The sequence below is a fragment of the Leopardus geoffroyi genome, chromosome C3 (genome assembly GCF_018350155.1).
Source record: "Leopardus geoffroyi isolate Oge1 chromosome C3, O.geoffroyi_Oge1_pat1.0, whole genome shotgun sequence".
Taxonomy (NCBI): Eukaryota; Metazoa; Chordata; class Mammalia; order Carnivora; family Felidae; genus Leopardus; species Leopardus geoffroyi.
The window spans coordinates 51,487,598-51,500,623 of NC_059338.1; the positions used below are offsets into that span (position 1 = coordinate 51,487,598).

The 13,026-nt window shown below is 36.6% G+C and overlaps 1 protein-coding gene across 5 annotated transcripts in view; it reads left to right on the top strand.

Moving 5' to 3' along the window:
- The window catches only part of COP1 (COP1 E3 ubiquitin ligase), a 257,893-nt gene that overhangs the window by 135,902 nt on the left and 108,965 nt on the right, over positions 1–13,026 (top strand). For all 5 annotated transcript variants that reach the window (XM_045452820.1, XM_045452818.1, XM_045452822.1 and 2 more), the window contains exons 12-14: positions 3,656–3,799; positions 7,066–7,174; positions 7,799–7,880. In XM_045452820.1, the coding sequence (XP_045308776.1) occupies positions 3,656–3,799; positions 7,066–7,174; positions 7,799–7,880 (335 nt within the window). The remainder of the gene's footprint in view (positions 1–3,655; positions 3,800–7,065; positions 7,175–7,798; positions 7,881–13,026) is intronic.

Below are 13,026 nucleotides of genomic sequence, written 5' to 3' on the forward strand. Positions count from 1 at the left end.
GAGAGACAGAGCACAAGTGGGGGAGGGGCAGAGAGAGGGAGACACAGAATCCGAAGTAGGCTCCAGGCTCCGAGCTGTCAGCACAGAGCCTGATGCGGGGCTCGAACCCACCAACCATGAGATCATGACCTGAGCCGAAGTCAGTTGCTTAACCAACAGAGCCACCCAGGCGCCCCATGTGTATTTTGAAATTTTAAAAAGTGCTGTGAAACTCAATTTATCATTGCAGTAAACTTTCATAAACCACTTGCTTTAAGAATTACTGGTGATAAGGGCGCCAGGGTGGCTAGGTCGGTTAAGTGTCTGTCTCTTGATTTTGGCTCGGTCAGGATGACACGGTTTCTGAGTTTGAGCCCCGCATTGGGCTCTGCTCAATGCGTGGAGTCTGCTTGGGGTTCTCCCGCCCATCCCCTGCTCGCACACTCTCTCTCTCTCTCTCTCTCTCTCAAAATAAATAAACTTAAAAAGAATTACTGGTGATAGTGAATAGCAGAAATGAATTTTGTATAATAAGCGAAACTTAGTACAAAATTTTTTGAATTTAATTGCACAAGCAGGTATGTTTCAATGAATTACTTTTTATTTTGTTTTTGTTTCAGTTTAACTAGTCACTGTTTATTGTTTTTGTTTAGGTTATCAGATTTCATAATTAAGGCAGTGAAATACTGTATTGTGAGATAAGAGGCCATCCATTTTGGAGTAGCTCTGAAAAGCTCTCTGTACCTGAAAACTACATTGTTCATTTGAGTTGTTACATGAGATGTTTTTAGAATCTAATTATGTTTGTTTGGGATCAGATATGATTAAATCTGTTAAAGATTGAGAACAAACGATTCAGTGTTTCGAAGTACCTAAATCCTGAGTCTTAGTAATGTGGAAATACTTTTTTTTTTTTTTCCAAAGGCAGCTGTTTGTCTTCCTTTCCCTTTTTATCAAAATTTACTAGAGGGGCACCTGGGTGGCTCAGTCTGGTGAAGCCTCTGACTCTTGGTTTCGATCTCACAGTTAGTGGACTCAACCCCCATGTTGGACTTTGCGCTGGCAGCAGAGAGCCTGCTTGGGATTCTCTCTCTCCCTCCCTTTGTCCTCCCCCACTCGCTCTCGCGCACGCTCTCTCAAAAAAAAAAAAAACAACTACTTAAAAAAATTCACTAGAGATAATATTTTTTTACTTTCTGATCAGCATTTCTATTAGAATTTTGTTGTTTTTAAATTATAAAGAAACTCAGTATCCCAGAATATTAAAGAATACTGTACAGATCCTTGATATCCCAATATTTAAAAACAAAAGATAACCAGGACGTAAGAAAATAACAATAAAGTCAGAATATAAAGTTGATTTTTTAGTATGAGAGGTAAGAATTAGCTAATGCAGCTAAATAATAACCTTTGTTGAAAAAAGAGAGGTGTCTTGAATAACAGTGTAGCAACAGAAGAAATAATAGACTTATTAACTTATTTACATCATCAAATCAATTCTTTTGACAGATAGCATTTTTTTTTTAATTTTTTTTTTCAATGTTTTTATTTATTTTTGGGACAGAGAGAGACAGAGCATGAACGGGGGAGGGGCAGAGAGAGAGGGAGACACAGAATCGGAAACAGGCTCCAGGCTCTGAGCCATCAGCCCAGAGCCCGACGCGGGGCTCGAACTCACAGACCGCGAGATCGTGACCTGGCTGAAGTCGGACGCTTAACCGACTGCGCCACCCAGGCGCCCCTGACAGATAGCATTTTTATTCATATGGAAGTTTTCTCACTGCAGTGTCTTTGGACTGTTATTTTAATAATCTAGTGTTTAAATTTATTTTTTCTTAAAAACATATAGTTTGGAAGTGGCCTATTATTTTTTTCTGGTGTAACACTGGAATGCTGTTGATTTATTGCCATGTCTGTTTGTAGGTGTAGTAAAAGTATTTAGAGATAATTTAGTTCTTCCTTGGGGTCTCAGCCATACCCAGCCTTTTAAGTTAAGGATGGGATTTCAGTTCTGATAACTGTTCTTTGTCGGACACAATAATATTTCTCCTTCAGTGACATTAGCCTGTGGGTATAAATTGAGTCAGGATAGATGAATAGTTGCATCGACATAGTTATGCTGCATTAGAATCCCTAATGCAGGGGAACACTGAGTCAGCAGTTTGGTTTCAGTTGTTGTACAAATAAATGCATTGCATTGCCACATAGTCATATTTTATTGGAGGGAGTATTTGCTGATTTGTGCTATAGTCAGTGACATGGGATGAAATTATTTTAAATGCTATAAAATAAAGGATTTAAAGCTGTATTGAAAAGTGAACATCTCAAAGTGTTTTTGTGTGAAATATTCTGTGTACCTATTTCTTTTATTCGTCATCATTAGCTTAGCAAGCATTTTACTAAATTATTAACTAATCATTAACTGTTCTGTAAGAGGATATCACAGGTAATCCAGAAAGAAAAGTATGCCATGTCGGTATTTATATGCATTTAACGACTACTTGATATATGCAGAGTATTAACATTTTGTCTTATCCACTTACTAGCTGATTAACTTAAGGCAAATTGCTTCCCCTCTAACCCTTCGTTTTCTCATGTGTAAAATGTGGACAAAGATAATACCTATCTTATAGGGTTATTATGGGGATTACATGAGTTAATATGTGCAGTGGTTATGCTTAGCGGTCAGTGAATGTTAGCTATTATTATTGTGTAAGTAATTGTAGATCAGTGAAAATTCATCTGTATTCTTTGGCCTTACGGCTAAGCTTATAGAAAAGATGCTTAACTTGTTGAGAAATAATGGATGTGATGATTCATTTCACATTAGGTTATTTAAATTTCTTACTGGTCATATAACACCTTTGTTGAGGTTCCAAATTAAGTTTTATAAAGGTGAATAAGGTCTTCTGCTTTTCTTTGAAGTATATTATTTTGGAACTTGTATAGAAAGTCAGTAAGAGAGGAGTGAATTCCCTAAGAAATTCTAAGAGAAGGGAGATTTTTAGTTTTCTCCCTTGGTTTTGGCATAAGAAATCTATATTGGGGGGGGGCTAATAAATCAGATCATCTTTGAGAGATTAGTAATGGATTCGAGGAACATAATGATAATTTAATGATTCCATTTTTTAAACCTTTGTCATCACTCTTTAATTGCTTCTGTAACTGAGTTTGTGTACTAATTTATTTATTAAAGTAACGTTAAACACTGAAATTCTGTGATCCCCACAAAGTGGTAGAAGGGAAATAGTTAGAATTTATGAAAAAATTAATTGGTAATTCTCTTTTGACATATTTTTTAATATACCAAACCATTAAATCTTTTGTCACTACTTTTATAATATAACTTGTTAGCCTTTACAGTTGGGTAAGTTGTAATATGGTTACTAAAGCTGAATTGAAAAACATGTCAAGTTTCTAGGAACAAAAGAACTATCTATAAGCAGAATTGTGTAGCTATGTACAGTTCTCTACCACTTGTAATTTGTTATATGTCTTGGTAATGACTCTATCTAGACATAGAGCCTACTCCAATTTGAGGGCATTTCAAGTAGATCTCTTATTCTTGTAGACAGAATGACTTTAGAAACAGAAAAAACTCTGAACTGTTGTCATTGTAAATGTCGCAGGGATAGGCAAATAGTCTTCCTGACCAAATATACACTTTCTTCCATAGTATTGAATTTGACCGGGATTGTGACTATTTTGCAATTGCTGGAGTTACAAAGAAGATTAAGGTCTATGAATATGGCACAGTCATTCAAGATGCCGTGGATATTCACTACCCTGAAAATGAAATGACCTGCAATTCCAAAATCAGGTACTTAGATTATTTTTTTGGACATCATGTAGCATGTGTATAACAATCAGTGAGTATAATTAGTATGAGTTTGTTGTTTTACCTTTCTGTGAGACTCCTTATTCAGTTATAAAAAAGACACTGGAATTGTATACAGAGGAGACTTCAGAATCTGTTTTAAAGTTATCGGTTGCTTTTACCCTGTAGGGGTTAGTAGTCATTGTTTTCCTGTTTGACCAATGAAAGTCTTTTTTGTTTCACTTAATCAAATAGAAATCTTTGTCGTAAATGGCTCTCCATGGGTGTTGAATAAAGGATTACGATAGCGAATAGCGTCTGAAAGTCAGGATTTTTTTTTCCCCTAGCAATGCACATCTCTCTAAATATTTTAACTGTTTATAGTTTTAAGAGTTTTTTTCTTTTTCATAAGAATATTCTGCTTTTCATTGAGGGCCTTATATTTAAGTTTCATACAATAAGGGTTAGAGTTCATAATGAGTGCTTTTCAAACCTGGAGTACTGTTAAAAATGCAGGAACTGGGGCGCCTGGGTGGCGCAGTCGGTTAAGCGTCCGACTTCAGCCAGGTCACGATCTCGCGGTCCGTGAGTTCGAGCCCCGCGTCGGGCTCTGGGCTGATGGCTCAGAGCCTGGAGCCTGTTTCCGATTCTGTGTCTCCCTCTCTCTCTGCCCCTCCCCCGTTCATGCTCTGTCTCTCTCTGTCCCAAAAATAAATAAACGTTGAAAAAAAAAAATTTAAAAAAAAAAAAATAAAAAAGAATATTCTGCTTTTCATTGAGGGCCTTATATTTAAGTTTCATACAATAAGGGTTAGAGTTCATAATGAGTGCTTTTCAAACCTGGAGTACTGTTAAAAATGCAGGAACTGGGGCGCCTGGGTGGCGCAGTCGGTTAAGCGTCCGACTTCAGCCAGGTCACGATCTCGCGGTCCGTGAGTTCGAGCCCCGTGTCGGGCTCTGGGCTGATGGCTCAGAGCCTGGAGCCTGCTTCCAATTCTGTGTCTCCCTCTCTCTCTGCCCCTCCCCCGTTCATGCTCTGTCTCTCTCTGTCTCAAAAATAAATAAACGTTAAAAAAAAAAAAAAAATGCAGGAACTGGGAATTACTTCGGATCTGCCCCCCCAGAATCTCAAAGGAATCTTAGAATCTGCATTTTTTAAACAAGCTTCCTAAACAATTCTCATAGGCACTGGCTTAAAATGGAATGATACACGGAAAGTGTCTAATAATAAATTTATTTAGAACTTTGAACATTTTCTAATTATACCTATTTAGTGTTGATAATATAGCAAGTATTATAGTATTTATGTAATGTATTTGTTATAGCTTTCCTCTTCATTTCCTAATTCATTCCTAAAAACGATAGACTGATAGTTTGTGAGCCTGCTCATTCATCAGTAGTGCTCATCATCGAGAATCTATTATAGTTATTTTATCCTAAGTGGAAAGAAAATAGCATGAATAAAACATAACTTTATTGAGTTCTTACGTGGCAAGCATTGTCCTAAATGATTTATCTTAAGTAGACTTAACTATGAGATATTGCCCCATCTTATGTACAAGGAAGCTGAAGTACAGAAAGGTTAATTAACTTGCATACGATCACACAGCTAGTCTCTGGAGGAGCAAGGATTCAAGCAGGTAGTTTCTTCACCATGTCGTGCCACTTATTTATGAAACGGAGGCCACAGTAGTAATACCTGTTTCATAGGATTATATTTTAAATAAATCCACACAGTGCACTTAGCATACTACTTGGCCATTATCAAGATTCCTAAGAAATGTCACTGTAATGAAAAGGTGGATTAGAGGGTTTACCTTTTTTAAACAAGCTTCCTAAGTGATTCTCAGGCACTGGCTTAAAATCAAATAATACAAGGAATGCATCTAATAATGTATTTATTTAGAACTTTGAACATTTTCGAATTATCCTTATACCTATTTTACCTGAGTCAATTACGTATGTGAAAATACGGCAATACTTTATGGGATGTTGGAGTAAATGGAAGAAGCCATTCAAATCTGGAAGCTATGAGCTAAAGACTGAAAGGGTCAGTGTGTCAGCACACCCGAAGCCAGTTTGGAGCACACAGGTTTGGAAGGTGAACTAAACTACCCCAAACCACAACTGTGAAGCGGCACATCTAGAATTTGAGCTCAGGTTTATCTAACTCTAAAATTTAGCCCTTTTAACTTTCCATGTAATTTCTCCCAGAAATCTAGTAAGTATATGTAAACATGCAAATGAACTGTTAACAGTTTCTAAAATTTAGCATGAACATAGCCAGTAGATAGCAAAAGACTTTGTTATTTTCATGTGCTTTGAGATCATCTAGGTTAATTGCTTTCTAAGTGGCTTTTTCCTTAATATACATTAGCTTTATCATATGCTTCATTCACATATGTGTCTCACCAAAAGCATACTTTTTTTTTTTTTAATTTTTTTTCTTTTTTTTAATTTTTTTTTTTTCAACGTTTGTTTATTTTTGGGACAGAGAGAGACAGAGCATGAACGGGGGAGGGACAGAGAGAGAGGGAGACACAGAATCGGAAACAGGCTCCAGGCTCTGAGCCATCAGCCCAGAGCCTGACGCGGGGCTCGAACTCACGGGCCGTGAGATCGTGACCTGGCTGAAGTCGGACGCTTAACCGACTGCGCCACCCAGGCGCCCCTAAAGCATACATTTTTAGATGCGTTCTCAGTTTTGGAGCACTTGAGAATAGCTGAAACCGTAAATGTTAAAAGCTTAATTCTAACTTAAATTCTTTCAATTGGAATTTCAGTCATAAGCTTATATGAAGATTTTTTGTTTGTTTGTTTTTGAATGTGAGTACAGAAACCCAATTCAAATTAGTTTATTAGTGTATCTCATTCAGCACAACTTGATACAGGGGCCTGTACGATTTGATTAAGTCTCTGTCTTTCGGCCATGGCATGCTTTGTGCCCTGTTGGCTTTCTGTTTTCACTCATAGATATGCTTTACTCATGTATGAAAGATGGCCAGTGGCAGCTGTAGGCTTACGTCCATCGTTTGGCTAGTGAACAGTGTGAATAGTGGTAAGGGTTGTTACTTGGTAGTTCAGTAGAATAACGTGGGAGTTATTTGATATATTTTTTCCCAAATATGTTGTTGGCAGATTAAGGATTATGAAGTCATGTAGACCATTTAAAAAGGGTTCTAATCTTTTCTGAACACATCGACATTCTTTGTATTCGTTGTTACTTACTTTTACATGAAGTAAGGCTTAACTATCTTTCTTTCTTTCAGCTGTATCAGTTGGAGTAGTTACCATAAGAATCTGTTAGCCAGCAGTGATTATGAAGGCACTGTCATCCTATGGGATGGATTCACAGGACAGAGGTCAAAGGTCTATCAGGTAAATAAAGATACTAGTTTACTTGTTTTAAGAACCACATTTTTACTTTCTTTTTTTTTTTTTTTTTTTTAATTTTTTTTTTTTTCAACGTTTATTTATTTTTGGGACAGAGAGAGACAGAGCATGAATGGGGGAGGGGCAGAGAGAGAGGGAGACACAGAATCAGAAACAGGCTCCAGGCTCTGAGCCATCAGCCCAGAGCCTGACGCAGGGCTCGAACTCACGGGCCGCGAGATCGTGACCTGGCTGAAGTCGGACGCTTAACCGACTGCGCCACCCAGGCGCCCCCATTTTTACTTTCTTAATAATTGTAGGGGTTTATGTGCTTTATAGTTACAAATTTTAGCCACTAATTTAGCCTTTTAAAAATAACTATATGATAACCAAATAATGCTTTTCTGAAGCATCTCTTCAGACTTGTTTTACATTTATAGAATGTGTCAAATAAATTTCCAAAAGCAATAAAATATGTATATGTAAAAAGTTTGGGAACTACTTTGCATCTCATTTGTTTTCATAGCCTGTTTTATCTCCCTCCCACCAGAGCAATAAATTGGTATCAAGCTTTTTGCTTTATTTTACCATCTATGTTCTGAGACTGCTTTGTCTTCCTTCTGTATCCAGGAACATGAGAAAAGGTGTTGGAGTGTTGACTTTAATTTGATGGATCCTAAACTCTTGGCTTCAGGTTCTGATGATGCAAAAGGTACAATCTGAATCTCCTCTCCTACTTTCCCTCACTTCCTTATACCCAACTTAATTCCTTTTACTGGCAGAGATACAGATATTTATTAAAACTTGTGGCAGTCCTTTGTGATTATTATTCTAAAACTAATCTAAGCACAAAAATCTATCTTTTGGACTGAAAGAAAAATGAATATACTGTATCTTCATTATAATAATTTTTTCTGGATTCATGTCACATGGTGACATTTTTATAACCAATTCCTTTATATATACCATCAAGTCAACTTTTTTTGATGAAATATTTAGACCTGTCTCTGTTTTAAATGATATTAAATTTCTAGTGTATGCTAAAGTCTTTTGGTGAAGTTTATCATATTTCAAGGCAAGAGTTCTTCATTTTTTCCCCCCGCAAATTTAATTGACCTCTTCTGTTTTTTCTTGTATATCCATATTTACTATTCATTTTTTTTAAGTTGTCCATACTGTTTTGTTTTGGCCTGGTTCTTCTCACCATTAGATTTCTAAAGCCCTGTTAACAGATTTCTTTAACCTTATAGTTAATAGCCTTAATTTTTTTGCCCTCCTTTTTTGCATGTAACTTATAGACTAGCGATTAGATAGGCAGAGATAACTCTAGTGTTGAAAAGTTTATTTCATAATGATAGTGCATACCCTATTTTGTAAAAGGGAAATGAACATATCTGGATTTCCCCCCAAAAGACCAAAAAGTAGCAAGTTGTTTACCCTTTTTAATGGTTATTTTGAAAGAGAGAGAGAGACAGAGACAGAGACAGAGACAAAGACAGAGACAGAGACAGCAAGCATGAGTGGAGGAGGGACACACAATCTGAAGAAGGCTCCAGGCTTCGAGCCATCAGCACAGAGCCCGACACGGGACTCAAACTCATGAACTGCGAGATCATGACCTGAGCCGATGTTGGACACTCAAACGACTGAGCCACCCAGGCACCCCTAAATGTACTCTTTAATAGTATACTGAGGATAGCCTTTATTGAGTTGAATACTTGTATTTTAGTACTGAAGAGTAATATTTATTCAAAGGTCTTGACTGGTCAGAGTCTTTCTCTGGAAAATAGAAGCCAATGGAAACAATTTAAGTAGGCAAGGATTTTTAAAGCTATTTATTCATGTTAAATTGTTTTAAAATATACGTAACATGAAATGAAGCATTTTAACTGTTTTTAAATACTGTTTAGTGGCATTAAGTACATTGATGATGTTGCAGTCTTCACTGCCATTAGTCCATAGAACTTTTTTCATATCGTCAAAACTGACACTTTCTACCCATGAAACATAGCTTCCCATTTCCCCTTTACCTAGCCCCTGGCAGTCACCTTTCTGCTTTGTGTCTCTATCGATTTGACTACTCGTAACTACCTCATATGAGTGGAATCATGCAGTATTTGTTTGTGACTGGCTTATTTCACTTAGCATAAAGTCTTTAAGGTTCATATATGTTGTAGCATGTATCAGAATTTTTTTAAATTAAATTAATGGATTAATTAATTATTTTTTTAATTTACATCCAAGTTAGTTAGCATATAGTGCAACAGTGATTTCAGGAATAGATTCCAGTGATTCATGCCGTATGTATAACACCCAGTGCTCATCGCAACAAGTGTCCTCCTTAATGCCCCTTACCCATTTAGCCCAACCCCCCTCCTGCAACCCCTCCAGCAACCCTTAGTTTGTTCCCTGTATTTAAGAGTCTCTTATGTTTTGTCCCCCTCCTTGTTTTTATATTATTTTTGCTTCCCTTCTGTTTTGTATCTTATGTTCTTCTGTTTTGTGTCTTAAATTCTTCACATGAGTGATGTCCTATGATACTTGTCTTTCTCTGACTAATTTCGATTAGCATAATAGCCTCTAGTTCCATCCACGTAGTTGCAAATGGCAGAATTTCTTTTACAAGGCTGAATTATAATGTATTCTATGAATGTATCACATTTTGTTTATCCATTCATCATCTATAGACATACATTTGGGTTACTTCTACCTTTTGGGCTATTATGAATAATGCTGCTATGAACGTGAGTGACAAACTATCTTTTTATGTCCTATTTTTAGTTCTTCTGGGTATATACTCAGAACTGGACTTTCTGGATATGGTACTTACATGTTTAATTTTTTGAGGAAACATCATTCTGTTTTCCATAGTGGCCGCACCATTTTACATTTCCACTAGCAGTGCCTAACTGTTTCAGTTTCTTCATATCCTCACCAATACCTGTTATTTCCTTCCTTCCTGGTAATGATTTTAATGGTGTGAAGGGGTATCTTATTGTGGTTTTGCTTTGCATTGCCCTAATCATAGTGATGTTGAGTGTCTTTTCATGTGCTTATTGGCCATTTGTATATCTTCTTTGGAGAAATGTTTATTCAAGACCTATGCCAATTTTTTAATTATTATTATTATTATTATTATTATTATTATTTTTTTTTTTGCTGCTGTCGAATTGCAGGTGTTCTCTGGATCGTCTGGATATATATTCTAAAACTGTTTGGTTATTTTGAGAGAGAGAGGGAGAGAGAGAGGCAGAGACAGAGAGAGAATGCCTGTGGGCACGGTGTGGGGAGGGGCAGAGAGAGGGTGAGAGAGAATCCTAAGCAGGCTCTGCATCACCAGCACAGTGCCTAACATGGGGGCTCAAGTTCACGAACCGTGAGATCATGACCTGAGGTGAGGTTAACCAACCGAACCACCCAGGCGCCCCTGGATAGTCTGGATATTAATCCCTTATAAGATATGTGACTTGTTCATAGTGTGCTTTGATGCACAGAAGTTTTTCATGTTGATGAAGTCCAAATTGTCTAATTTTCTTTATGTTGCCCGTGCCTTTGATGTCATATCCAACAAGTCATTGCCAAATGTAATGAAGATCTTGCCCTTTGTTTTCTTCTGAGAGTTTTATAATTTTTGTTCTTACATGTCTTTGATCCATTTTGAGGTGACTTTTGTGTATGGTGAAAAGTAAGCGTCTGACTTCATTCATTTACATGTGGAAATCCATTTTTCCTAGTACCACTTGTTGAAAAGATTGTCCTTCCCTCATTGAAAGGTCTTGACACCTTTCAAAAGGTCAAAAATCATTTGATCATATCTTCAGGGGTTTATTTCTAGAGTCTTTTCTGTTGGTTGGTCTGTTTTTCTACCATACTGTTTTGATGACTGTAGCTTCGTTTGAAATGAGGAAGCGTGAGTCCTCCATCTGTCTTCTTCTGTTTCTTTTTTTTTTTTTTTTTTTTTTTTTTTTAATTTTTTTTTTCAACGTTTATTTATTTTTGGGACAGAGAGAGACAGAGCATGAACGGGGGAGGGACAGAGAGAGAGGGAGACACAGAATCGGAAACAGGCTCCAGGCTCTGAGCCATCAGCCCAGAGCCTGACGCGGGGCTCGAACTCACAGACCGCGAGATCGTGACCTGGCTGAAGTCGGACGCTTAACCGACTGCGCCACCCAGGCGCCCCTCTTCTTCTGTTTCAAGATTGTTTTAGGTTTTTAGGGTCAACGAAGATCCCGTATGAATTTTAGGGTGAATTTTATTTTATTATTTCTTCTGCTTTCTTTGGTTTTAATTTGCACTTCTTTTTCTAGTTTCCTAAGATGGAAGTTTGGATTATTGATTGTAGATCTTTTCTCTTTGCTAATATATGCATTTAATGTTATTATAAATGCCCCTATTGCAGTGCTGGATCTCACAAGTTTTGATAAGTTATATTTTAATTTTCATTTATTTCAAAATATTTGAGAATTTTTTTTGAGATCTCTTACTTGACTTATGTGTTATTTAGAAATGTATTGTTTAGGGGTGCCTGGGTGGCTTGGTCAGGCTTCTGACTTCAGCTCAGGTCATGATCTCGCGATTCATGAGTTCCAGCCCCGTGTCGGGCTTGCTGCTGTGTGCGCTGAGCCCACTTCAGATCCTCTGTGCCCCTCTCTCTCTGCCCCTCCCCTGCTTGCTTGCTCTCTCAAAGATAAATCAACATTTAAAAAAAAAAAGTGTGTTGTTTAATCTCTAGGCGTTATGGAATTTTCTAGCTACTAGTTACTGATTTCTAGTTTAATTCCATTGTGGTCTAAGAGATACATTATTTAATTTCTCTTTTAAATTTGTTAAGATATGTTTAGAACCCACATTTTGGTCTGTCTTGCTGAATGTCTCATGTGACTTTGAGAAGAATGTATATTCTAATTAGATAGCCTGTAGATACCGTTTATATTCATTTGAATGATGGTGTTTTGAATTCAGCTATGTCCTTACTGATTTCTTACTGCTGGTTCTGTCCATTTCTGATAGAGGGGTGTCTATTTTTTAGATTCTATATTGATCTGTTTCTTTTTTTTTTTTCCTGTAACACATTGTCTTGATTTATAGCTTTATAGAAACTCTTGAAGTCAAGTAGTCTTCCATTTTTTTAAAAAATGGTTTTAGCTCTTTACTTTTTTTGCTCTTGCATATGTGTTTTAGAATCAGGTTTGCCAGTACCAATGGAAAATCCTGTTGAGATTTTGATTAGGATAGTATTGAATCTGTAGATCATTTTTGGAAAAATTGATATCTTAATATATTGAGACTTCATTCCATGAACATGGTTTATCTTTCCAATTTAGGCTTTAAATTTTTTTTTAACAGTTTTATAGTTTTCTGCATACAAACCCTGCACGTTACTACAACTAAATAGTTTGGTTTTGGTGCTATTGAAAATGTTGTTTAAAACACATTAGTATTCATTCATTGTTTACTAGTTTGTAGAAAAACAATTGATATTTAAATATAAATTTTGGGGGCGCCTGGGTGGCTCAGTCGGTTAGGCGTCCGACTTCAGCTCAGGTCACGATCTCGCGGTCCGTGAGTTCGAGCCCTGCGTCAGGCTCTGGGCTGATGGCTCAGAGCCTGGAGCCTGCTTCCGATTCTGTGTCTCCCTCTCTCTCTGCCCCTCCCCCGTTCATGCTCTGTCTCTCTCTGTCCCAAAAATAAACGGTAAAAAAAAAACAAAAACAAAAACATATATATATATATATATATAAATATATAAATATATAAATAAATATAAACATAAATATATATTTATATAAATATAAATATATTTATTTATATAAATATAAATATATATAAATATATAAATAATTATTTATTATAAT